This window comes from Eutrigla gurnardus (assembly GCF_963514095.1).
Source record: "Eutrigla gurnardus genome assembly, chromosome: 4".
Taxonomy (NCBI): Eukaryota; Metazoa; Chordata; class Actinopteri; order Perciformes; family Triglidae; genus Eutrigla; species Eutrigla gurnardus.
This window is the reverse complement of record NC_139918.1, coordinates 31,859,634-31,886,352: the sequence shown is the minus strand read 5'-3', so window position 1 is coordinate 31,886,352 and position 26,719 is coordinate 31,859,634. Positions and strand designations below refer to the sequence as shown.

The window sequence follows — 26,719 nt, the reverse complement described above, 5'->3', positions numbered from 1 at the left end:
GCAGGCGAGGGAGAAGTCTCTGACACTGTGTTATTCTGGCTACTGTTGAGGCATTGCAGTGAAACTGGAAGGTGTTCTGCGTGGCTGTTAGTCAGTGAAGTGGGGGAACATGCAAACAGGATTTTGTCTTCAGAGCAGAAGTGAATCAACACAGCAGGACCTCACCCACCCAGACACAGGGGGAGAGGGAGGAGGGATCCAGGTTGCTATGGTAAGGGTCATCCTGGCTTCACCCTGATGGATAGCAGTGATTCTGTAGCTGAGGAGGAGTTAAGCTGGGCACCATGGCAACAGGCCACAGACAGATAGCAAGGGGTGGGCAGCATGGAGTTGTTTGATTGATCTGACTCAGCCACTGTGAAAAATTTAGGTTCGGTACTGTTGGCTCAATATCGGACGCAGAAATTGCTATTTTCTAGCAGAAGGAAACGGCTGCACTTATAGAGTGAAACGTCAGACGCATCGTGACAGATGAAAAATAGTTCTCCTCAGATCACCCTCTGAGAGAGAGCTGGAAATTACAGCATTTAGTGTTGGTCCATTCATTGTATTTGATAAGAGCGTCCGGCACCAAATCACACCTCTTGGGATGACGAGGGTAGCCCGCCCTGGAGGAAGCAGAGCGACAGAGGAGGGAGAGATGGACACACAGAGAGAGAGGGGGGGGAGAGCGAGAGATATTCGTCTGAAGCCCAACCCCATCTTTTATTTATGACCCACGGGAAGTCCTTCAGTATGTCCTCTAGATGATACCCAGGAAGTAAGCACAACACGCACAGCCATCAGAACACCGCCCGGCCAGTCACTGACAGGGAAATGGGGCGTGGTCAGCAGGGGGTTTGTTGCTGAATGTGGAAACTGTTTGTTGTATTCATGTATTTCATATTTGTATGTGTGTCCCCCCCTTCCACTCTCCCCCTCTCTGTCTCTCAGCTCCCCCGAAGTTCACCAAGATTCCCACGGACCAGATCGGAGTGTCAGGGGGTGTGGCATCATTTGTGTGCCAGGCCAGCGGCAATCCCAAGCCTGTCGTCTACTGGAACAAGAAGGGCAAGAAGGTCAACTCCCAGCGTATCGAGGTGGTTGTCACAATGCACAATGGTCAACTCCTACAGTAGCATAATGAATACAAAGCAGTATAAAGGATAATAACGATGTATTGATGTATGAATGGATAGAATTACTATGTCTAGCTTTTTCTTTACTCTAGATAGAGAATTATTTAGATATATTTTAACCTTGTTTCTTAACATTTTGTTTTTGAATACGCTTATTTGTTTCCTTGCTGAGAAGAAAAGATTGATACCACACTTGTCTGCATGCTGCATACGAAGCAAGTGTTGACGAGTGATATGAAGAGCTTTTAGCTGTAGAGTGAACGCCCAGGCATGAGAGTGCTATCAGTCTTCTCAGCTAATTCTCCTCAAGAGAACTAACAATCATATTTCCCTAAATTAATATGTACAATACACAACACAAATTGCAAATGTTATCAATGAAGACAAACGCACTGCAATAGAATTACAGAGCATTCAAATGCAAAGCTGACACATTATAGGATGAAGCAGATTTCATAATCATACGCACATATTGTTGTCCCTAAACCCTAGGCTATACGCTCAAGCAGGCTATTTCACAGAGCGGCTCAATCACATTCGGGGCCCGATTGTATGTTGATGCACTAACATGACCTAATGTGAGAGTGCATTTCAACCATGGATCCACATTGGAATCCCCATGTTGGTCAGTATCTTTGTGCAAGACTCTGGATCCCTACCAGGTCCAGGAACGCTAGCTGAGCCTGACCTGATGGCGGGGAGGGCAAGTAAAACAAAAATGCTTAGTTAATGCTTTACAACATTATAGGTGACCCTCTTTACCCTGCTGTGACTAATGGCTCTTCTCCTGTGGTTTTTCGGCTGTCCAGACTGTGGAGTTTGATGAAGGTGCAGGTGCTGTGCTGAGGATCCAACCGCTCAGAGCACCCCGGGATGAGAATATCTATGAGTGTGTGGCACGCAACAGTGAAGGAGAGGTGTCCGTCACTGCAAAGCTGGCCATTATCAGAGGTGAGAGCCCCGGCCGCGCTCCAACACACACCTATCTCCAAAACCCTTTCTTTCCATGTGCACATGCCTGGTTACTGCTGTCGTCTCCAGTTCCCTGAGCTGCCAGTTGTAGATGTGACAATAGAGCCGCGCCACACCCTGTCTTCACAGCAGGCTGCAGTGCACTGTTCTTTTTATAGTCCCTCTGAGTGTGACAGAGCGTGATCTGGCCGCACAGAGGGCCAGCTAGTGTGCTAGCTAAAGGGTACTTCAGCATCTTTAATCGCCATGCTACCTGGCCAGAGTGAGGGTGTTAATCTAATGTGCACTGTCTAATGTGGAGCTCCAACATGCTATGAGCTAAAGTTGTAGCATGTGGCAGCAAGCCTGGGATCTGAGTGCTTGGCTTTGGCCCAGCACAGCTGGAAAGGATGAAGAAATAGAGGGATGGCTGCTTGGGCTGTTACTACATGAAGAAAAATCAGGGGATTAGGCCTCGGTTTGGCAGACGAGCCATTTTTGCCGGGGGAAATTGATGAAGAGAAATCAAGAGGGAGGAAGAGGTCGAGGAAAGGTGAGAAGCAGTATGATGGAGGGATGGGGGGGAAGAGGTGGGGGGAAGTTAAGTAACACAACAGGATGGTGTGAAACAATAGAGATGAAATGGGATGTCAGAGGAGCGGTGGAGGGGGAGTAGAAGTGCAGGAGATGGATGAGGATTTGGGAGTTGGCAGAGCTGTGTGGTAGGCAGAAGGCTGGTAGCCCAGGGAATAGACTCCTGTCCATCTGTTACCCGGCCCGTCATCTCTGCACACACAGCCCCAATCTAAAGCACATTACCACATAAACGACACCTCGAGGGCAAGACGCAATGTGTGTGGCCGTGTGTGCCTTTTCCTGTTTGTGTAAACTTTTTCTCTTTGCCAGATCTGTGTTGTTCCCGGTCCCTCTCTGTGACAATACAATCAGCTGTCTTTGATTCGACCTGATCAGCTGATATATAGAACACAGGACTGTGATGAATGACACAATTAACTCAAAGCACCGGCCGGGCTCAGAGCTGTTAGTAGCCATACTGTGATACTGATACAGGAGCACATGCCGGTAGCAGACAGATAGCAACAGGGGCGCCTGTTCTGGAAGTATTTCTTCCCACTGTGGTGGGCGATATGATATATGCTGGTTAGAACATATGCATCTGTCAATTGACTGATTTTGCTATGTGGTGTTGGGTGTCCCATAAGTATCCCTGGGTTATTGTGGCCAATATAGCAAATCAATGAGCCATGTGTTGTGGCCGCATTGCATTTTTATATGATTTTATTACTCTAATGAAATATATTTTTATGTATTTGGTATTTATTTAACTGGATTTGCCTAAAAAAACAGACATCGCTTTCTGGTTATTTTATCCATGAACAATTTCCCAATTGATGTTCCAGAAAGGAATGACTGGATCACAATGTATATTGATATTGTGATGGAGGGTTTCGTCCACATCCCTCATCCTTGGGTTCCTATTTCAAAGATTTCTTTTAATGGTATCCTTCAAAGTTTGTTGCCATAGAGACACGGGAGTGTTATGAATAACATGGCCTCGTTCCATTTAGTTAATGTCTGTGTTGGCTCACTGAAACTGTCATGACACACAAATTACAATGGTACCATAATCAATTTGACCAATTACACCTGTGTATACCCTTCTATGACACATGTGGAAATGGCTGCGGTGTAAAAGGCCTGTTATTAAGTTTCTGCAAACTGTAAATATTAGATTTGCCAGCTATTAGTTTGCTGTTAGCAGCTCGAGCAACACAATTTTGAACTCTGGGACTGGATGTTTTTTATTGTTTATTTAGGAGTCATAGTTGACTTTCATATTGCAGATGAAAAAGCTTGTGAGTTGTTTATCAACGAAGCAGATATTTTCTTATACAGTTGCTCAATGGAACATGTTGCTTCAGTTTGCTCCCAAAGCCATCCACCCGTACAATAGACTCTAATGCTAAACAGATATGCTGTATGGTATCCAAGAATGCCTTTAGTGCACAAAAGTCTGCATGAATTGTGGATCAGGTTTTTCCAAACACGGTTCATTGGAGAAAAAGGTCCACCAACCGCTGAAGTAGAAAGAACATTTCCATTACTGACCAAACCCATGAAAAGTCTTTTCATCCCCCAATGTGTTTCATCCCATCATTTTGTACAAGGGTTGACCGGCACTAATAGCAGTGTTGTACAATGTGAGGGGCCGGTGGTTGGCCACAGGATATGAGCTACTGCTTTACAGGCTGCCTAATGGATGGAGATGCGGTAGGTTGTGGTCAGGGAGACTTTTTGTGTCTTCAACATCCTCAGCATCACACACATCACCCTTCCCATCCCATTACCTGCTCCTCCTTTTTCTTTTCCCCAACTAAACCTTTCTGTCTTTGACTGGAGCAGCTTCCTCTTTGGCCCACAGCGATGTCCGTTTCTAATTTCATCTCTCTTGTTTTATTCATTCTTTCATTTTCTCTGCCATCTATTCTGGCTGACCCTCACCGCCTATCCGACTCTCTCATTTCTTCCCCCTTTGCATTTTTGCAGGCTCTCTGCTGCGCCCCCCCCTCCCACCCTCCGAACCCACCCCATCCCCTTTCCAGCCAAACTGCTCTTTTCTATGGACACTGCAGTTGTGTCGTTCTGCCTTCAGGAGATGTGAATATCTGCAGTTCTGCATGTTTGAAAAACCTCTGGTGGGCGAGAGATTCTCATCGTCGCAGCTGTGTGTGAATGCATGCCCATGGATTTCTTTGTTTATGGGTGTGTGTGCGTGTCTTTTCTGTGTGTGTGTGTGTGTGTACGGCTGGTTTGTGCAGAGTAATCCTGATTATACTCACCTCTCGGTGTCCCATTTTAGAAGAAAGAGAGGCGAGGGATGGGGGAGGAAGTGGGTGAGGGAGAGAAGGGGAGGAGAGATGTTCTGCCACCACGGCAAACATCCTTCATATGAACAACAGAGTCAGATCAGTGATTCCCCCAGGCGTCTGCTGCATTGGCAGGCCGGCGGCCCAACAGTATTTTGGACTGGAAACAACTAAGAGCATCAACTCAGCTGGCAAGAGGATTACACTCCTTGAGTGGAGAACCGGCTCTTTCATCATATATACCCCATCGGCTACACCGTTTTTTATTCTCTCCCTCCTTCCCATTTTCTTTTTTCTTGCATTCTATTCTTGATGCATGTTTGTATGTAATATAGTATTATGTGGGGATCATCATCCCTTTGTGTGTTTAGTCTCCGGCTGCTGGATCTGTGAGGAGAGCCAGAGTGGGTCTCGGGATGGTGGGGACACATGTGGGTGTTTGGTGGGATTCGTCTACGACGAAGCAAAGTCCGATTCTGAATTGTGTTGTGATCTATTATCATAAAGGGCCATTAGCATTTAAAGTGCTCCCCTTCAGCCCTCCTGCAGTCTATAGAAGTCAAAGCATTACAGCCTCTGAAGACTGCAGCACGCTGGCGGATTAATCCTGAATCAGGCTCCCTGAGATCGGCTTTTATCCGGGCTTCTTTCATCCACATGGCCATTCCCCGCTGAAATGAACTGAAAGATGAATAGGCAACCTGTTTCCTTAACCAGGACAAATGAGGATTTTTCTTCTGTGGGGTTTGTGTGCATCTGTCTTTGGAAATACGAAGAGAGACAGGAAAGGAAAACCTGGATTCATGTTTGTTTGTTTGCATCATATGCATTATGCGTTGGCTCTGTGTGCGTGTGTGTGTCTGTATGTGATAGTAATTGTGTGTTTGTGTGTGCGTGCCCCCGGATGCATGAATTGCGTATTTGCCCAGATTGGGTTGGCTCCACTGACTGGTTTCGGGCACCAGGCCTGATTGCCCTTCTGCAAACATAACCAGGCCAAAATGTGAGCTCTCAACCTCTTGATACACACAAACACACACAAACACAACGCTCCAGGGAACAATGCTGCTTGGTCCTTGCCAATGTTGCCCCAAAAGCTGTTGACACGCACACAGTGTTTTTATACACATGGCACATTTTTCCATAGGCTGTCTTATCAATTTAACCAGGAGATGAAACATAAGCGGGACTTTTGTGCAGCAGTGTTTGTGTTTGATAAATGATTCATTTGGTGAAAAGTGTGATCAAGGCCATGCCCGCAGTATCTATTTCAAGCAGCGGCTGACTCATCCAGAAGCCTGGCTGAATACCTGAAGCCCTCTATTCTCCTCTCCAGTGAACTGTACTTCAATGGCCAGTGCAGCGATCTATCTACTTACTTATCTGTATGTTGCTGTACATTATCTATCCATCCAGAGTCATCCCCCAAATCAACTAAACATTATTAGAATAAGTTTGAGCCGTAAACAACAAACAGTAAAAATAATAACAACATATTTCTCTAGAATATATTTCTATTATGTGTTTTTTTAATCATCATAGTAAGTCAGTATCTGAAAATAAACCTGTCCCTGCATCTCTCTCCGTTTCTCTTACCTCTCTCTCATGATTCAATACAAGGTCCACCTTCACTCTATTTGCAGCGCTGATAAAGACCTGACTAGAATACAGAGCCCCCCCCCCCCCCCCCCGACTCGCGCACACAAAGGCACATAGACGCATACATGTGCACGCCCCGAGCCCGCTGCAGTGATGCGCTCTAATTAACAGCTAGGGAGTCCATGTAGTAGCCGGAGGGGTGATAAAAAGACCATCTGAATCCTCTCTGGAGAGGGGGGGGGGGGGGGGGGTTGGGGGAGGGCAGAGGGGAGCAGATGTAGGACTGGCATATTGCACACCCCGGGGGAGCTCACCTCCTGACCCCCCCTATCGATCTACCCCCTTCTCCTTCCTTTCTTTTTTTCTAATCGTCAATAGTTTTACCATTGGCCCCCATTCAGGTGCATCATTAGTATTGATCAGTTGGGGATGGTGGAGGGGGGGAGGTAGGGGGGGAGAAAGGGGATTCCTATCCTTCCACTTGGGTCTCCGTGGGCTGATATCAGAGGGCTGATTTGAGGCCTGATCGCTGCCTAAGCTCCAACCTCAGACTCGTGACCAGACTCTCCTCTAAGCTTTGATTGCTCTCTTGCTTTTTTTGTGGCATTTCTCCTCTCCATCCTCCCTCAGCCGTGACATCGGCAGAGGCTTGACATTCCTGTCAGGCAGGGTCTCTCCAAAGCTGATGACTGTGGAAAGAGAGAAAGACTGCGAGAGATGCTATCTCCACTCAGCCTCTCATCCCCGTCGCAGTGTGTGTGGAAGCAGATGGGTCACGTCTGTCATGTGGTTAGGTAGCGGGAGGCTCCGGAGGAGGAGGAGGAGCCGAGCGGTTTGATGTGGTCTGCACCTCGGACCGTGTTTGTGCTCCGGGTTTGTACGAGCAAACTTTTAGGGACTATTGTTGTGCTTGACAATCAAGGGGCTCTTGTGAGTTTGATTTATTGGCCAAACCGATTGTTATTTTGGTCGTGACTTTTTCCTGCTGTAGGAAATTTGAATATCTAATTATCGTTCCAGGTATGGTGAGGTATGTGTGTGTGTGTGTGTGTGTGTGTGTGCTGCAGGGATAGAGTGGTTAAAAGAACAGGAGGAGGAAGCAGAAGTGCTGATGGATGCTTGATTACGTGTCTGGCCATCTGGACGCTTAATCCCAGTCACCACAGAACGTGTTTGTGTGTACGTGAACTGATTTTCTGCACACACACACCTTGATTTTCCTGGATATGCGTGGACGTGTCTGTACATTATTCCACACATCGCACAAATCTGTGAAGATGCTAATGAGGACATAGTCATAGAAACAAATATGTACAGGCTCACAATCACCACACACACACACACACACACACACACACACACACACACACACACACACACACACACACACACACACACTGCCCCCCCAACATAATCAGACCTATCCAGACACATCCCAGATCGGCCCCTCTAATCGTTGGTACATTTTAACAATTACGGCTAACAAGTCCTTATTACCCCCGTGCCCTGCCCCTCCTCTTGATCCCAGCTTCTAATTGCTGCTGCTGTTTCTGAGCAGCTCTCTGCATAGTTATTAGACAGGAATCATTACCGCCACATAACACTGAGCCATGGAAAACTCACAGTTCACTGCCACTGCCACCAAACACCTGTGTTTTCCAGGTTAGGAGTGTACTCTCAGTGTGTGTGCAGCGCTTAGGTTGCTCCTGCTGACTGGGTGGAGTGTTTATACTCCTGTAGAATCCTAGCTGGGTTTCCACCGCCTACCAGATCAACTAATGACTAGCTGTAGGAGCGCACATTGTAGGGAAGGATATAGTGAGTCTGCGATCCTCGTCTGTATCTCCTCTTTCAAGGGGCTGCAGATGTGATGGGTGTGGGGGTGGGTGCAGGTCTTAGGTTTCATGGCGGAAGGAGGAAAGGATTCAATGCAGAGTCGACTGTCTCTGCAGGCAGACAGAAACTGCAGATCAGCTGTCCCAAAAATGAAAGGAGGGAACACATTTGTTCATTACTGTGGCCATGGATTTGCTCCAAAGTAAAGTATGGACAATCTCATATTGTCTAAGCCCCCCCTGATCCCTGACCACAACCCCTGTCACTGTCTGTCTACATCACTTCATCTCTTTTTACTTATGCTAGCCGCGTGACTCTTGATGTGGCGTTGTCTGTCTGAGTCAGCGGGTCCATCCCTTTGGTCCAGAATTAGACATTTTGATCTTTAAACTTTTTTTTTAAGGCAAATGGTGGGTTTGAAGGACATTGGGGATCCAGACTTTTCGATTTTCTAAGTGCGATTATCGTTTTAGGTTTTGAATGAAATCTGGTGCACACATTGATGTTCCACTCAGGATAAAATAAACATTTTGACAATTCTTAATTACAGCCATATGACATTTCCTCAGCTGTACTTTGTGTGTCGCTCGCTCCATTCAGTTCTGAATAGTTTATTTTTCTTTGTCCCTCCAGAGGACCTGTTGCCATTTGGCTTCCCCAGTATAGACATGGGCCCCCAGCTGAAGGTGGTGGAGCGGACGAGGACGGCCACGATGCTGTGTGCAGCCAGCGGCATCCCCGACCCAGAGATCTCCTGGTTCAAAGACTTCCTGCCCGTCGACCCCGTCAGCAGCCAGGGTCGCATCAAACAGCTCCGATCAGGTGAGAGACTGAGCAGAGATTACTTCATTTGGAAGTACGTAAACAAACGGCGATGATATCAAAGCTTAGCATTGCTATCAGGTAAAATCCCTGTTGCTCTAAATTTGGTGATTATCATGTTTTAATTATGATTGAGGGATTACATGCTCCTCTCTGAGTTTATCTACATCCTTTGGGGGTGTAAAACCTTTTTAAAGCCAATTTCATAAAAAGGATAATTGTGCCACCCTTAAGCCAAGAAAAAAAAAGCTGTTTTTATGAACGTTTGGGAGAAAAGATTATAAAAAGATGACATTTTAAAGGCACAAATCTCTCTCCATTGTGAATCATAAGTGCCCCCCCCCCCCCCCCTCACACACACAGATTACGAGTAGGACAAAGTGAACACAAATATAAAGTAAATCCACTTTGAAACGAATGCTTAATATAATAATCAATCTACCCCATAACAACCGTAATTCTCTTTTCTCAAAATCAATAGATACACAGAAAGGAGTTGAACTGATGCTCCGCTTATCTTTTGACCCGGCCAGCATGAAATTGTGCGAAATGAGCTCGATGTCTTAAAATCTGAGTTTTAGATCACTTAAATTGTCAGAGACAGTCACCGGGGAAACGAGGGGCGGGAAGATGGATGGAGGGGGAATACAGAAGAATCACATCCTATGCATGAGACAGTCCGTTCAGCTTTGTTTATGCTCTTCTGTATAGATGATACAGAGTCTGCTGCAGTGGGCAGACACGCATTTTCCCAGCCGTTCTCACTCAGCCGTCCTCAGGGGCGATGAAAGTGATGGTGAGGCGAAACCATTTTGTTGTTGCTTCATCCATATTCTCTGCAGCGCTCCGCCGTCCTGCCAGCTCGGATATCTGCCTGCTGTCAGCCGACATCCTCTCGCTGATCACTAGTGCCCTCTGTCAAGCTCGTGTGTGCAGTTCGTCGGCACGCTGTTGACACAAGTTCAAGTCTCACACTTTGTACACAATTTGTAGTTACTGTTGTTACACCTCCGTCGGTTTACGTGGCCGCAGCTTCGGGTCCATCTTTTAGTCATTTTTTGAGAGAAAGGATCTCTGATCTGCACAGAAGTCATTTACAACTGTAGTTCGCAGGTTTGATCAGCTATCGACACTGGTGGAGTGGCACTGAGTGCATTTACTCAAGGGCAGCAGGTACAAGGATTTTGAGTTCTTTGCGTTTGAGTATTTCCATTATATGCTACCACTTTCAGAGGGAAGTATTATGCTTTATACTCCACTGCATTTATCTGATAACCTATGTACACATCTGGATTTTTAATATAAATTGTAATGACATTTCTAACTGATGATGTATTATTTATAGGTTAGGTACCCAGCAATATACGTCATAGGCCCATCTTTACCAGCTTCAACATACCAGTAATATAATATGTATATGATTCTGAAAATGGGCCATTCTGCATAATTAATACTTTTACTTTTGGTACTTCAAGTATATTTTGGTGCTAAAACCTACTTTTACTGAAGTAAGGGTTTAAATACTGGACTTTTATTCCACTGTGAGTATTTGTATTGTTGCCACTTTTGCTTAAGTAAAGCTAGCTAGTTATTGTTCACTATGTTATTTGGAAAATCCATCTCCGTCTGACTAGAAGTAATGAAAGAGTCTCAAATATTGGTTGGCAGTGGATTTAATGGTCAGTTAGTGTTAGCAGGTAGCTGGAGGCCAGTTTTAGCTCCTACACCCATTCCTGGTATGATTAGTCCAATAACCCTACAAATGGCTACTCACCACTGTGGTCTGCAGCATACCTGAAGTGAAATTGCCTCTGTGTAAAATGCTCTGCAGTGGGTGTGGGTGGAATTTAGCAACCAGCCAGTCGTGCTGCTGCATAGATGCAGGTGAGACAATAGATACACAGAGAGAGAGGAGAGAGAGACTTTAAAAGCTGCAGTATGTCCAGCGGACAGAAACATGCTAGAGGGAATAGCGTAGCGACCCATAATTATGATGAGCACGATGCAAACGTTTATCTATTCTCTGCTTATAATTTATGAGAAAGCGTTGGTGGCCTTGGAGCTGCAAAATAACAAAGAAACTCCCTCAAACCTCACTTTTTTCTATTTCTATTTTCTCTCTTAATAACTGCAGTTATATTGTTATACAATATCTATCATAAGTTTCACCTGGTCTGCTCTGAGAAGGTGCCACACAGAGACATGACACTGAGAGTAAGTATCGCATCAGTGAAACCGTGGCAAGACAAATGGCACAGTGAGATTTCACCTCAGGCTTTATTGGGATTTGAAATCAGGAAAAGCATCACAAAGCTGAACAGTGAAAATGCGCTATATAATGAATCAAACACTGCGGTGAAATGACTCGGAGGAAATCAATTTACACCTGAGCTACACAAAATAGCACCGAGATGTGTTATGGATGGAACGCTCCTTTGTTAAAATCTGTTTAATGGGGGCACCTTCCAAGCAACGCCTCTGATTTAGTGGACGGCTGCCAGCTCTCGTTGGGCCGCGGCCAGGAAACTGTTTCAGGCCACAATTATTGTTTTCCGTCTGTCTCTTTCTGTTTTTCTTTCTCTTCTTGGGTCTTGGAAATAATTTTATGGCCGATATGGGTCAGGATGAAAAATGATATTGAGAATGATTGTACTCAAATCCCATAAAAGACAAATTTCACAGCCCATAAGCATCCATCACCTGGGGGTGTCCTCCCACGGCAGGTAACTGTCCTCCTACGGCAGGTAACTGTCCTCCCACGGCAGGTAACTGTCCTAGACAGGTAACTGTCCTCCCACGACAGGTAACTGTCCTCCTACGACAGGTAACTGTCCTCCCACGGCAGGTAACTGTCCTAGACAGGTAACTGTCCTCCCACGGCAGGTAACTGTCCTCCCACGGCAGGTAACTGTCCTCCTACGGCAGGTAACTGTCCTCCCACGGCAGGCAACTGTCCTCCTACGACAGGTAACTGTCCTCCTACGGCAGGTAACTGTCCTCCCACGGCAGGTAACTGTCCTCCCACGGCAGGTAACTGTCCTAGACAGGTAACTGTCCTCCCACGACAGGTAACTGTCCTCCTACGACAGGTAACTGTCCTCCTATGGCAGGTAACTGTCCTCCTACGACAGGTAACTGTCCTAGACAGGTAACTGTCCTCCCACGACAGGTAACTGTCCTCCTACGACAGGTAACTGTCCTCCCACGGCAGGTAACTGTCCTCCTATGGCAGGTAACTGTCCTCCCACGACAGGTAACTGTCCTCCCACGACAGGTAACTGTCCTCCCACGACAGGTAACTGTCCTCCTATGGCAGGTAACTGTCCTCCTATGGCAGGTAACGGTCCTAGACAGGTAACTGTCCTCCCACGACAGGTAACTGTCCTCCTATGGCAGGTAACGGTCCTAGACAGGTAACTGTCCTCCCACGGCAGGTAACTGTCCTCCCACGGCAACTGTCCTAGACAGGTAACTGTCCTCCTACGGCAGGTAACTGTCCTCCTATGGCCGGTAACTGTCCTCCTACGGCAGGTAACTGTCCTCCCACGGCGGGTAACGGTCCTAGACAGGTAACTGTCCTCCCACGGCAACTGTCCTAGACAGGTAACTGTCCTCCTACGGCAGGTAACTGTCCTCCCACGGCCGGTAACTGTCCTCCTACGGCAGGTAACTGTCCTCCTATGGCAGGTAACTGTTCTCCTACAGCAGGTAACTGTCCTAGACAGGTAACTGTCCTCCCACGGCAGGTAACTGTCCTCCCATGGCAGGTAACTGTCCTAGACAGGTAACTGTCCTCCTACGGCAGGTAACTGTCCTCCTATGGCAGGTAACTGTCCTCCTACAGCAGGTAACTGTCCTCCCACGACAGGTAACTGTCCAAACGGTGGCCACCGACAGTTGTGAACACGCCTACATAAAACCTGCACGCGCAGGTATTGGGTTTCCTGAGGGTACCAAGCATATGCCGCGGTACAGAGCTGAACTTCTCCTGACACTTTATACCTCAACCACAGGCATGCGTCCATTTTTCCATGCCATCTGCTGCTCCAGCTTAGATGTGCATGAGGATAACCGTGACAAGCTATCCGTCTATCTGTGTCATTTGGTTTTGGATGTATTAACCGTTACCGTTTAGGTCACTTTTATCTAAAGTAAAAAGCGGAGTGACTAAAACATAAAGTCACAGTTTCGTTAAGGAAGTTTGAGAGTAAAACAGTGATATTTTGTCTAAATTTGTTCAGACATCCCTCAAAATGAGTTCTGACTGTATTCAAGGCAGGCTCTGTCATCTCAATATTCTGGATCATTAATGAAATTAGGACACTGGCCCCCCAAAAAAACCCCAAAGATACATTTTTGGTGAAGATCTATTTTAAAATGGTGTGATGGACAAATCCTTTAATAGATTATGTTTCCAGACTAACAGAAAAGTATTGCATTAGTATTATTATAAAGTATTATTGTTGTCAAGTATTGTTCATGCTGTGATTTGTTATACTTGCAGATTACAAAGAAACTTGTAGACTGTTATTTTTCAGTTTGTAAAATAAATTAGGATACAGACAAATAATCAAATCACATAAATATAATCAATTTACTGTTATATAAGACTAAAGCACAATCAAATATTCATATCAGAGAAGTCAGATGCTTAATATTTGTCAATTAGCTATAAAAAAAAGACTAATCACAAAATTGTTGCAGATGTTTTAATTGTCTCTCCATCCATTAAAGAGCTGATTGCTTCTGCCCTAAATGAATTATGCATAGCTTACTTGCTTTAAAAATCTAGTCTCATCTTTTGTGTTCACCTCCCAGGAAAACTGGTTACTTTTAAACTATGTTAAGTAAACAAAAACAAAAGTGTTGATAGGTCGTTAACATCGCATCCATAAGTTAATGTCTCACTTGTGGGACAGAGTCCAGGTGGTCCATTAGACCTAGATGCTATCAGGTTAGCCGTATCTGCTGTCATCCGATCGGCCGAGTCTCGGCCCGGCAGACATCATACACCATCCGCAATTTCACAGCAGCTCAATTTACCGAAGTCTCCTCTCCTTCTGGGTCCATCAGCGGCTTCCAGACTCACTAACAAACTTCTTCTCTGTTATCTTTCACTTTCCCTTTTTACAGCTGTTTATTTCCCCACGCTTTTTCCACACCGACTGTCATTACGTTTGTCCTCTGCCAGTCATCCGTCTGCGCTCTTTGTTGAAATGTTGTGACCTTTCATATTGAACACCTGTCTTTTTCCATACGTGGTAACGACATGTTTTGCATAAAAGAAGATTTCAATCGCCCATTTGAAATGTGTGCTGATGGTTAGCCATATGAGCTGCTTCCAGCTGTCGGATGAGTTCTTGTTTGCAGAGCTCCATCTTTCCTCCTTCCCTCCCTTCTGCCTCCGCCTCTCAGTTAATTTATTCCTGTTTATATCACAGCTCTGCCCCATACCGCGAGGGAAAATGAGAGACGGGGGAACTAGAGAGAGAGAGGAGGGCACGAGCTGTTTTCCTTTCATGTAACTGCAGCAGACAGAAGCAAACGGATGACAGCGTCGGCTCGCTGGGCCTCAGCTCCCCAAACACACGGCCGTGCCCTCGCTGTGTTTAACAAGTCCAACTTCCTCCTCGGAGCATCCAAAAACACTCCTGCATAGACTTATCTGCTATTGTGTAATCACGCACACATGCGAGCCGCCTCTCTCTGTGGAACCTTTCAGAGCTTAACTGGCCGGGTTTTTAAGATGCAATAATTAAAAGCTGTTTTGGCCATTAGGTATAATAGCACACTGTGTGTGTGTGTGTGTGTGTGTGTGTGTGTGTGTGTGTGTGTGTGTGTGTGTGTGTGTGTGTGTGTGTGTGTGTGTGTGTGTGTGTGTGTGTGTGTGTGTGTGTGTGTGTGTGTGTCTGCCGTGAACTACAAGTACATTAGCTTAAGTGTTGGATTTCATTTTCTGCTTTCCTTGAGGGCAGGAACAAGTGATTCTTTTCTATGAAATTATCCTGTTTTGCTTGACCAACAGAACCCAAAGATTCTGTAATCATAATGATATAAAACTGAGAAAAGAAACAAATGCTCACGTTTGAGAAGCTGGAAGTTAAAACTTTTAATCGCTTATAAATGTATTTATTTATTCTTTTTAGTTTTGCTTAATTGCTGCATAATCAACTCATCTCTGCAGCTTTACATAATTATTTCCATTTCATGCTACTTTGTACATCTACTCTACCAAATACTACCACAGTACATATCGGAGGGCAATATTTGACATTTTATCTTTAGAAATTAAGACTTTGCATATAAATCTATGATCATTTTATAAAAAAATGAAGTGCTGTTTTAGACTAAACCACCCAATAGTGAATGAAGTCAGTTCACCCAAATTACAAAAGCAACCATATTTGGCACATATCTCTAAGGCTATGTAGCCATGCAGATAGTTTTATGATAAGCTGCCTTTATACAATGTATAATAATTGTGAATTTGGGTGTAATTTTTGTGAAAAGACCATTTCAATTTGGCAATTAGCAAGCTACCAATGCTACTAGCATGTGAATTGCTAATAATGCAGTGATATGAAATATGTATAATAATCATGTTTTATTCTGAAATGGGCAGATTCATTCACTTTCTGTTACTTTTGTGGACTTATTGATGAATTTTACCTTGTAAAAGTAAAGAATCTGAGCTTCTTCCTCCTCCATGTATAAGTGTATGTGAAAGTGCAGAGCACCCCGATGTCTTCTGTTTCTCTAGATATCTAGATATCTCCATGCATCCGTAACAAGCCGCAGCCCTTTTATCAATCTCACAGACGATCTGAGTGTAATCCACGGTTTGTGCCTCCTCCTCAGGCTCTATGTCAAAGTCAGTTTCAGATGAGATGAATGTGACAGAGCAGGCTGAAAGAGCAAAAAAAAAAACTGCTGGTAATTCTGAAGGCCGTTAGCAAGACAATAGAATAGAAAAGAAAAGTAAGAATAGCGCCCTGTGAAAGAAAAGAATACCTGACGGGCGCCGTGTGTAATTATAGCACGTTTAGGGAGACACTGTTTATCGCGGCGGATCAAGGCGGGAGGATTAGAATGTGGAGTTAAAGAGCATTGTCGGGTTGTTGCCGAGGGGTGAAGCTTGCCAAGATAGAAGCAAGCCTTTATTTTCATGGCAGTCTGCTGAAGGAGAGGAGTCACTAAAGCCGTGTCATCTAAGTGTCTAAAAAAAAGTCCTTTTGAGACTTGCTTTTTCCCTCCAAACTTTTTGGAAGGAATTTCAGAATCCAGCCATTTGGACGGATATATGAACATTGCTGACTTTATTAGACTTTGAAGCAATAGAAGAGAGGTTACCCCATGGGTCCAAATACAACCGAGCAACAGACAAACATCTCAGGATGGAAACGACCAGAGGATGCAGAGGAAGGCTGATAGTAGCAGATATGTTTTCTACACAGTCGACTGAACATCTCTATTCCTCTCTCTCTGTCTCTCTCTCCGTCTCTCTCTCTGTCTCTCTCTCCGTCTCTCTCTGTCTCTCTCTCTCTGTCTCTCTATGTCTCTGTCTCTCTGTCTCTCTCTGTCTCTGTCTCTCTGTCTCTCTCTCTGTCTCTCTCTCTGTCTCTCTCTGTCTCTCTGTCTCTGTCTCTCTGTCTCTCTCTCTGTCTCTCTCTCTGTCTCTCTCTGTCTCTCTGTCTCTGTCTCTCTGTCTCTCTCTGTCTTGCAGGAGCGCTGCAGATTGAGAACAGCGAGGAAACGGACCAAGGGAAGTACGAGTGCGTGGCCACCAACTCTCAAGGCGTGCGCTACTCCTCCCCTGCCAACCTGTATGTGCGAGGTAGGACCTGAAACCCCCGGAAACGCACATGCACACACACACGTGCACACGTGTGCACCAACAAACACACCGAAATCACTAGTTTTAGGTGCTCTCGTTATAAATGCGTTCTTTTTTTCTGTTTCCGTGCTTTTAAACAAGTATTACTAACCCATCCATTGTCTAAAATATATGTTGACCCTGTTGTTGGTATTTCTCACAGTCACGCCAACACCTTAAACCTCGGTGCGAGCCCCGACAGTGGAATCAAAATGAGCTTGAAGTTGGGGACACACCTTGGTTTAACTGCATGAAAACATCACTGATGTGTATCTATGGCTTCTGTACAAGGGGCAGATTCAGAGGAAACATTTTTGATTGGACGTTTGACTAGAATTGGAAACAATCAGGAATATAATTTAATTTTAATGGCATCATTTTGACACCCACACGATCCCTGTTTAACTGATGTAGCCTCGGGACTGTGGGTGCCGGTGGATCACTGGCTTATGAAAGATCCCGACCAATGTTGAGATTTCTAGTTTTTCAGTGTTATTGGGGTATTGAAAGGGGGTGTATGCGGCGCGTGCGTGTTGGCGAGTGTGCGGGTGATGCAGTGGAGCGAGTGGCTTTGCGCTGGCCGTTTTTATTCTCTCTGTGTTTCCCCGTTCTCTCTCCCCCCCCCCCCCCCACCCCCACCCTCACGTCATTGTGTTCTGCATCAACCCCCTCTCATCCCTCAGAGCTTCGAGAAGGTTGGTGTGCTCTTTCTTTTCTTTTGTTACTCATTTGTTTCAGAAAGCTTCACTTATTGAAACAGAGAGAAACAAAAAAGGAAAAAAAAAGAAGAAAAAACATTTAAAGGACACCGGAGTAGTTTTGAAATGAAATGATATTGTCTCCACAAAAAAAAGAATGAAGCGAGTTGATTTCTCTAAAGCTGCTACGATGATGAAGTGGTCTGCCCACGCAGCAGAGTGCATTGACTGCATTGTGAGGCCTTGTGTGCAGAAACCCTTGGTATTGCCTTCACTCCCCGATCAATGTGTTCTGCATGGTATGATCTTGTTGTCATGGAGACCCAAGAATTGGAAGATTAAAAAAGAGGCGATGTTTGCATGGAAGGAGTGAGAGAGAAAGAGAAAGGAGCACCGCTTGCATGTGTGTCGACTGACGGACTGACACAAGAGCATGGCACCGTGTGTGTTTCTCCGATTGTGATATTATTGAACTCGCTGTCTTGTCATGTCTGGCTACAGTTTTTTCCCCGTTGTATCATGGTGTGTAACGTCGTGGTCCCAGCTCCCATGTCATTGCATCTGCTCCCACTCTGCACTTGTTGCATTGAGGGGAAATCTTCGCGGCACGCTTGTACTTGCCCCTCTGTGGTCGACGCTTGTACGTGCTGTGCAGCTTTATAAGGGAAGCATCAGTTGTTCAGCAGGACTCATGCTATGAACTCAAGATGGCGAGAGAACCGTCGCATCACCTGTGGTGGGAAGGACTAAGTATAAGTGCTACACTTAAGAACACATTTGAGATACTTGTCATTTACTTGAGAATAATACTTTCTGGAATATTCAGAAAAATTGTACATTTTACATCCTTACATTTATTTATCGGCTAGCAACGATTTAACTATTTACTACCTTATGAAATATGATGCATTGTTATGGATTAGACAACAGAAATCATTCGTATGATGAATGCATCATAGAATATTATATGACAGTAGCCTGTACTGTAACAACCTGTTCTTTACAGTGAACAAATAACACATTCTTCCTCTTTCAAATTGCTTGCTTAATTAACGAGCGAGGAAATACTCTCTTTCCTGCTACAGATAGACATTATCACCGTAACTCCCACTGTTGGCCAAAGTTTTAAGTACATTCTGATGATAATAACTTTTTAAGACACGCAGGACTTTTACTTGTAATTGAGCATAATTGCATTGTGGTATTTACTTAAGTAAAGGTAACAGTATGCAACTCTGCTGTAATACAGACTGAGCCGTTACTCTGGCTGTTGCTATCTTCGCCAAACACTCTGATACGCCTCTATTGACTGACATTTGAAATAAATCATCCATTCACATTTTCTGATGGGGGGGGGGGGGGGGGGTATTAATGACTCCCTCTTATTACAGTGGATAATGAAAGCAGTGTCCTTGAGTCAGTCCGGATGGTGCTGCGTAAATGTCAACTCGGCGACGGTGCTGAACGGCTATATGCCGAGATGCAGCGGTAATCCTTATGGCTGAGCCACGGTCTCCCCGGCCTGTAGCTCCCAGACTCCCTGCAGAGGTCGGGAATAATGACAGCCCCGCTAATATTGAAGCTCCTTGCTCTCACAAACCGCATAGAAATGGAGGGGAATGGTGTGGGCCCGGCTCGATTAACTCAAAGCTAGAGGCTCCGTGAGCATGCGAAGGATTATCCCTTGTTATGAGCTCACTTTATTGTAAAGTGCTCGGCTGTGTCTCTGCAGTGGGTTCTTTTGAGAAATGCAGGGTTCGTGTTTCAGATTATCAAAAGATCATCTTGAGTCTTCACCTTCATCCTGTTGCTGCTCATGTTACCAAACTAATCCATACGCTTAATGAATTGTCTTTTTTTAAGTTGTTGGTTGTTGTTGTGTTTGTTTTTTTAGGTGTAAAATAACGGACTGAATGCAGTTGATAGTGTTGTGTTGTCTGCATTGCACCTGCTGTGTCTGTCTTGTGCATGGAGCTGTCTGTCTGTCTGTCCGTCTGTCCGTCTGTCTGTCTGTCTCCAGCATGCTCAGATGAGGAGATGCCTGCCTAATCATGTCTGTTTTCTAACAGATCTACCTGTTTTTTGTCTCTTTGTCTCTTTCTTGTCTTCAACTTCTTAATCCAATTCTGGGTATCTTCCGATTATTACATTTTTTTTCTACAACTATTCCAAATGCTAGCATTTTATCTGTTATTCTTGAAATGATAGTGACGTCATGGCAACTTTTTTTTTTTTCTTGAAATCATGCAAACATGTTAACTTCTATTCAATTGTCTCTAGATTCTTTGAGTAGGGGGATGTGGCCCGTGAAGATTCCAAGTAATGATGTTTCAGTGGCGTGGAGGTTATGCAGCCAATTTACCCGTATTAATTTATATTCTTTTGTTTTTTTTAATCTCTTATAATATACATGCATTTTAGAATTACTGCTGGATTTCCAAGTCATCAAAAACACTCATTGTTTTGCTACCGTAACTTTTTTGTATTTGAATCTATTTTAATTTGTAGTTTTTTGGCATACTTTTAGAACATTTGTTGCTTCCCATGTGCATGTCTTACTCTACATACAAGCCTCCAAGTGTTGAGTTTAGTATTTTGGACGAGTGTTTCTGCTCTCTGTCTGCCTTCCCTCTCATTCTCTCCTTTCATGCAGAGATGTTTGTCCGTTACTCTCTCTGTCTCTTTCTGTTTCCTGTGTTGTGACCTTGGGGTATCCTCTTCTTCTTCTTCTGTTCCTCCGACATCTGATCGCTACTAGTCTTTTCTCTTACTTTTGAAGCACCTACTTTCTGAATGGGCCTGACTCTGGTATATAGCCGTGTTTTTAAAATAGATCCATGTGTTTTCTTCTTCCTCGCTCCTCTCTTCTTCCCCCCTTTTCCCCTCCTCCCCCTTAAACCCTCTTCTAATCCTCTCTTTATCTCCACTTCCCTGTCTTTTCCCCCTCCTTCCCCTCACCCCCCCACCCCTTTTTTTTCTCTTCTTCTTCTGCATTCTGTCTGCACCCTGATGTGTAGGAGCGACAGACACATGTACATAAGTTTGTTAACTTATAAACATGCACATACTACCTCACATATCTCTCTTTTTGCTCGCACTCGTTCTTTCCCGTTCTGCCTCTTTCATGCTGTCTTGATGTTCTTTACTTAATGTGTCCAATGATCACTCTGTAATCGCCACGACACCCTATTAGAACCCTCGACCCACTCCTGTCCACATTTCCAATTCATTTGATTACACACTGTATCAGTTATGAATCCTATGTATTGTACAGTATCTTGTTGTACAATGTGGCTGTCCTTTGCTACATTGCCTGTCATTGTCTGGAAGAGAAGCAGAGCTGCCTCTATCTGTCTCTCTCTCTCTCTCTCTCTATCTCTCTCTACCTCTCTCTCTCTCTCTCTCTCTCTCTACCTCTCTCTCTACCTCTCTCTCTCTACCTCGGTCTGTCTCTCCAGTGTCTCTGCTCTTGTCTCGCTTCTCTCTATCTCCCTCTCAGCCTTCAGTTCTTCGTTCTCTTCTTTGTGTTTCCACCATTTTATCCCTCTTGAGTCGCCCAGGCATGCAAGTGACCTATGGTTTCAGTCTCTCGATACATCTCTCCCCAATATATAGTCAAGCGAGCAACGACAGATCCGGTATTGGATACAACTTGCCACTGTGCTTGTTCTTCTTATGGGGACACAAATAGCTGGCAGGGTCCTATTGATCGGCCTCCATGATGCATACACTCTCTAAAAGAAACCATCTGATGCGGAAGCACCTCAAGGCACAGAAATCTCAATGAAGTAAAGTTTTGCACTGACGTTTCTGGCCAAGTTGTTAAGTCTTTGCTTTGAGGGAGAACTGTAAGAATCATAAAAAAAAAGAAAAAACTATAATCAAAAACCTGACTCAGAAAGTCTTATTTTTCTTGATAACCAATTAGAAACCGTTTTTTTGTAGAAGAGAAACTGACTATAGGTGTCATGTCCTGGTTGAAATGATACTCAAGAGTTTGTCACTATATGATTTGGAGTAGGCAGCTCACCGAATGGTTGAGCTCAACACAAGATTTGTGTCTTTCTGTTGGAATCATCAGTACCATAAAGTAATTGGGACTTAACTTGAAATATCCCTTTGTAATTTTCTGTAAAAACCCTGAAGTTCATTCTCCCCCTTCCTGTTACCTCTCCTCTCTTTTCTCTCTCTTTCTTTTTCTTTCTTGCCCTCACTTTCTCTCTCAATCTCAACCTTGCTTTCTGCCTCGCTCCTCCCCCCCTCTCTCTTTCTCTCTGATTCTCTCTCCCTCACTGCCCTTCCCCCTCCTTCTTTTTCTCCTCCTTTCTTCTCCTCACTCCCTTCCCCACTTTTCTCCCCCCCCCCCCCACCTTACCCCCCCTGCCTTTCTACCCTGACTCTCCTCCTTTCCCAGTGCGCCGTGTGCCCCCTCGCTTCTCCATCTTCCCTTCCAACCATGAGATCATGCCGGGAGGGAGTGTCAACATCACCTGCGTGGCCGTGGGTTCCCCCATGCCCTACGTCAAGTGGATGCTGGGCAGCGAGGACCTGACCCCAGAGGATGAGATGCCTATTGGACGGAACGTGCTGGAGCTCAATGGTGTCCGGGAGTCGGCGAACTACACCTGTGTGGCCATGAGCAGCCTGGGTATCATCGAAGCCACCGCTCAGGTCTTAGTTAAGAGTAAGAGACCCCTCGAATACCGTGATTAATCATTTTGGACCATTAAATATTCCCTCTTTGACCGACAGCTACCAAATGAATGTACTGTCATGTAAGAAGCGTATCCTTGAAGGTATCGGATACGATTTTACTTTATTGTCATTACACACATCAAGTATAAAGTGCATATAAAGGTAAATAACATACAGAATAGATATATCACTGTGATATGTACAAATAAATACAATGCACAAAATGTTCAGTAACAGATGTAGAGACTAGACAGAAACCAATAAATAATACCTAGTAAGTACTATTATTCTCTCCCCTCTCTCTAATCCCCAGCTCTGCCAAAGCCTCCCGGCACACCCATCGTCACAGAAACCACCGCCACCAGTGTGACCATCACCTGGGACTCCGGCAACCCGGACCCCGTCTCCTACTACATCATCCAGTACAGAGCCAAAGGGCCGGACAGCAAGTACGAGACGGTGGACAGCATCACCACCACCCGCTACAGCATCGGGGGACTGTACCCCAACACAGAGTATGAGATCAGGGTGTCGGCCTTCAACAGCATCGGCCAGGGCCCCCCGTCTACACGTGTGGAGGCCCGTACAGGAGAACAGGCCCCAGCCAGCCCTCCCCGAAACGTCCAGGCCCACATTATATCTCAGAACACGGTGATGGTCCGCTGGGAGGAGCCGGAGGAACCCAATGGACAGGTGGGAGGAAACCTTCTTCTTTCATTTTTTCTATTAGTAGTAGAAGAAATGTGTTTTCTTCCCGGCAGTAAACATTCTAAATATGGTGGTAAATGTCTGCAGCAAACTCTCTGGGGCTCAACACCAGGAAGCCTGTCTGGTCTGTATAACATATAATGTATAATTCAGTGTGACAGCTCGCCGTCTTTACATCCAGACTCTGGGTTTCGATCTTTTGTCCCATTAGTACAAGCATTAAGGAGACATACAATGAATTTGCTATAATATGGGGACCTTTTACAGTTTCACAACTGAGAACATAACAGCAGAATGAAGCGCATTTGGGTTTAAAAAAGGAAACAACACAACCTCAATCTCCCATTTATTGTCTGTGGCTCTGCTCCAAACCTCCTTCTCTGGTTTCTGGCTTTGAGAGAGAGTGGCTCATGTTCACAAATATTGATTGAACTTTTCTAGGCCATAGAAATAACATATTGGATTTTTTAATTTAGCTGGTATCCCCCTTTAAGTCCGTTGGGAAACATCAAAGATAACAAGCTCCTCCAATGGTTTGGAATGGTTTAGACTTCCTGTCTCCTAAGTGGGTGCAGTCATGACGTGTTTGACCCTCCCCCCCTCCAACATTTACCATGTGGCTGTGGAGCGAAGGAATCGGTCTTAACCCGTGTTCATGTTCACTTGTCCAGTGGGAGATAATAGACTCAGGACCTGCTACTCTGGGAAAGGGGCGGGGCAGTGGAGAAAACCTAGTGACAGATCCATGAAACCGCCTCTCAGTGGGGTTTCTCTGTTCTAACTGAAACATGCTGCATTCAGTGCCTTTTTCCCCACGTTTCTACTCAGTGTTTTTCTCTATTTTTAAAATGTTGTGTGTATATATACATATATATCTATCTATGTCCCTCTTCTGTTGTAGTCTGTTTTTACCGCTGTGCTATTGATTGCCCTTTAGGGACACATAACGTGATTGAGTGATTCAAAGTAACACTTTAGTCTTTTAAATGTAAAATGGCATTTACCCTGACTTACTAGGAAGTGACACCATTTCCAAATTCCCCAATGGACCACACGAGGTTAAAACGATAACCTAGTAATAAAAGCCATCTGGAGCTTTATGCGAGTGTGCAGGTCTGTGTACTTTGCGGGGGATTGTGTCTTGCAGAGATTTCCCTCCTGTAACTCCCCTGCTGCTCTCCCCACCCTCTAAAGAAAGAAAAGGTAATTGGACTGTCCGCTCCCTCTTGAGGCTTATTTCCTCTTCTAGCCTACCTAACTGTATAGCAGGTTGATAAAAATGCAAGACTGAATAGAGGATGGGAATTCCATCCATCCATCCATCGTCTACCACTTATCCTGCATTCAGGGTCGCGGGGGGGCTGGAGCCGATCCCAGCTGTCATTGGGTGAAGGCAGGGTTCACCTGGACAGGACGCCAGTCTATCGCAGGGCCGACATGTAGAGACAGACAACGGATGGGAATTATAGATGTCAAAGAGTAATAACAGGAGAGGTGGTAGAGGTGGGGGTAAGGGCGATGGCACGGCAGCGGGATTACACTGTGAACTACCCGTAAACAAATCCCACAGGAGGGTTAGGGGAAGGGAAGTGATTATATCTTAGCCACTACAATGTGAGGGCTTGTATTGGAACTGGTGTTAGAATGAGATTTGTTTATCGGGGTCAACTGCACACCAGCCCCAGATGTGAGGGCGTCACCTTGTAAAAACGACCTCTGATGGACACTGCACCAACAAATCCACGGGACCATCTGGACTTAAGTAGAGAATATTTCATAGGTGATGACCTTAGCTGTGATAAACTCCGGTTATGTATGAAAGATGGTATTATGGATTACCAGGGAAGATCACTGAGTATACCCCAGTCACTGATGACCTTAAAATCCAGTCCCAATCCAGAAACAGGCCTTTTCTCTGCTCCTCTGTTGTAGGTGAAAGGCTACCGTGTCTACTACACCATGGACCCGTCCCGGCCCATGAATGAGTGGCAGATCCACAACGTCCAGGACAGCGTGATCACCACAATCCAGAACCTGGTGACCTCGGAGACCTACACCATCCAGGTCCTAGCCTTCACGTCTGTAGGGGACGGACCCTTCTCAGACCCCGTCCATGTTAAAGTCATGCCTGGAGGTCAGTGTGTGTGTGTGTGTGTGTGTGTGTGTGTGTGTGTGTGTGTGTGTGTGTGTGTGTGTGTGTGTGTGTGTGTGTGTGTGTGTGTGTGTGTGCAGGAGAGTAGTGGTTGTTTTTCAGATAAACACGTGCAACAGAGCACAAATGGCTCATTAATTCCATGTGTGAATGAGTTCGGTAGCTTAGTTGAGTGTCTTATTTAACGTTCTTGAGGCAAATAAGCCTGACCCTCTCAGGAAATATGATTTCTTTTGAAAGGGAATAAATTCCACCTGCCAGAACAGAAATGTGGAGACGGAAACGGATTAACTGCCAAAAACGTCCCGTACCTCGGTGCTGCCCGTGTCATTGTGACAGCTGCTGTGAAGTCGTGGGGTTTTCTGTGATGGGAGGGACAAAGAGATGATTACTCTGATGGTATTGCTGGTTTATATCTCTGTGTAGCCTGAGCTCCTGCTATGACATCAGATGTCTAAAAAAAAAAAAAACCCTTGCCCGTTTTCCATCATCCAAAAGGAATGAGATTATATTAAAAAAAACTGCACAAACATAAAAGGGTTTTGGAGATTTATGGTTGTACATTATGACATTGAGAATTATCATTTTTTAATTCCACTGTGAGTTCAAATCACCTGAAAAATGAGGTCAGGTTAAAAGGGATTGATTTCCACTCTTTCTGAGTTGTTAAGTAATTCCGGTTTAATAAGCTGAAGTTAAAAAATAAATAAATAAAACAACATTATTAATACATGAAGTATCATTTAAACTCCTGTTTGGTCAGATTTGATTGACAGTTACATTTCCGTGGAAACATAATTCCCATTTCCGAGAATACACTTAATTTATATAGAACACAATTACACAGAAAGAAAAAATCTATAAAGGCAGCTGAGGAATAATACTTAATAATAACATGAAAACACAGGAGATGACAAAAAGTTTAACCTGACATAATAAAAGGCAAATTAGAAAAAGGCCTTCCAGTACAAGTGAGTTCTAAGATATATTCACTTCATGGAAATATTTAGTGAAATAAGCAGTATTGTTCTGCCTTGGGCAGAAAGTATCATGGTCATGCAGAACCCCTTCACTTCTAGTAAAGATATAGCATAGATCATTCAGAGTGCTGACTGACTGTTTTGTCCCGCCCCCTTCAGTCCCCGGCCAACCAGGGAAGTTTAAAGTCGGTAAGGTGGCGGACACCAGCATTGAGCTGACCTGGGAACCTGCTTACACCAAGGAGGGCATTGTCAACTATGAGCTGCTCTACAAACCTGTCAAGTTTGGCAGCTTGGTATGACCTCTTACTCTCTTCTTACCCTCTTCTGATGAACCTGTCCACTCGGTGGATTTCTTAGCAAGTCGGACGGATAAAAGAAGGAAGTTTAAAAAGATGA

The 26,719-nt window shown here is 44.9% G+C and overlaps 1 protein-coding gene across 14 annotated transcripts in view; it reads left to right on the top strand.

The window, feature by feature from the left end:
- The window catches only part of ptprsb (protein tyrosine phosphatase receptor type Sb), a 61,619-nt gene that overhangs the window by 15,552 nt on the left and 19,348 nt on the right, over nt 1-26,719 (top strand). For 4 of the 14 annotated variants that reach the window (XM_084007125.1, XM_084007123.1, XM_084007121.1 and 1 more), the window contains exons 3-10: nt 934-1,082; nt 1,928-2,069; nt 9,026-9,214; nt 16,938-17,048; nt 22,200-22,469; nt 22,794-23,173; nt 25,121-25,322; nt 26,480-26,616. In XM_084007125.1, coding sequence (XP_083863251.1) covers nt 934-1,082; nt 1,928-2,069; nt 9,026-9,214; nt 16,938-17,048; nt 22,200-22,469; nt 22,794-23,173; nt 25,121-25,322; nt 26,480-26,616 — 1,580 coding nt within the window. Of the gene's footprint in view, nt 1-933; nt 1,083-1,927; nt 2,070-9,025; nt 9,215-16,937; nt 17,049-17,770; nt 17,783-20,802; nt 20,818-22,199; nt 22,470-22,793; nt 23,174-25,120; nt 25,323-26,479; nt 26,617-26,719 lie in introns of all 14 variants that reach the window. The other 10 variants (XM_084007130.1, XM_084007127.1, XM_084007120.1 and 7 more) reach the window with 4 other exon arrangements.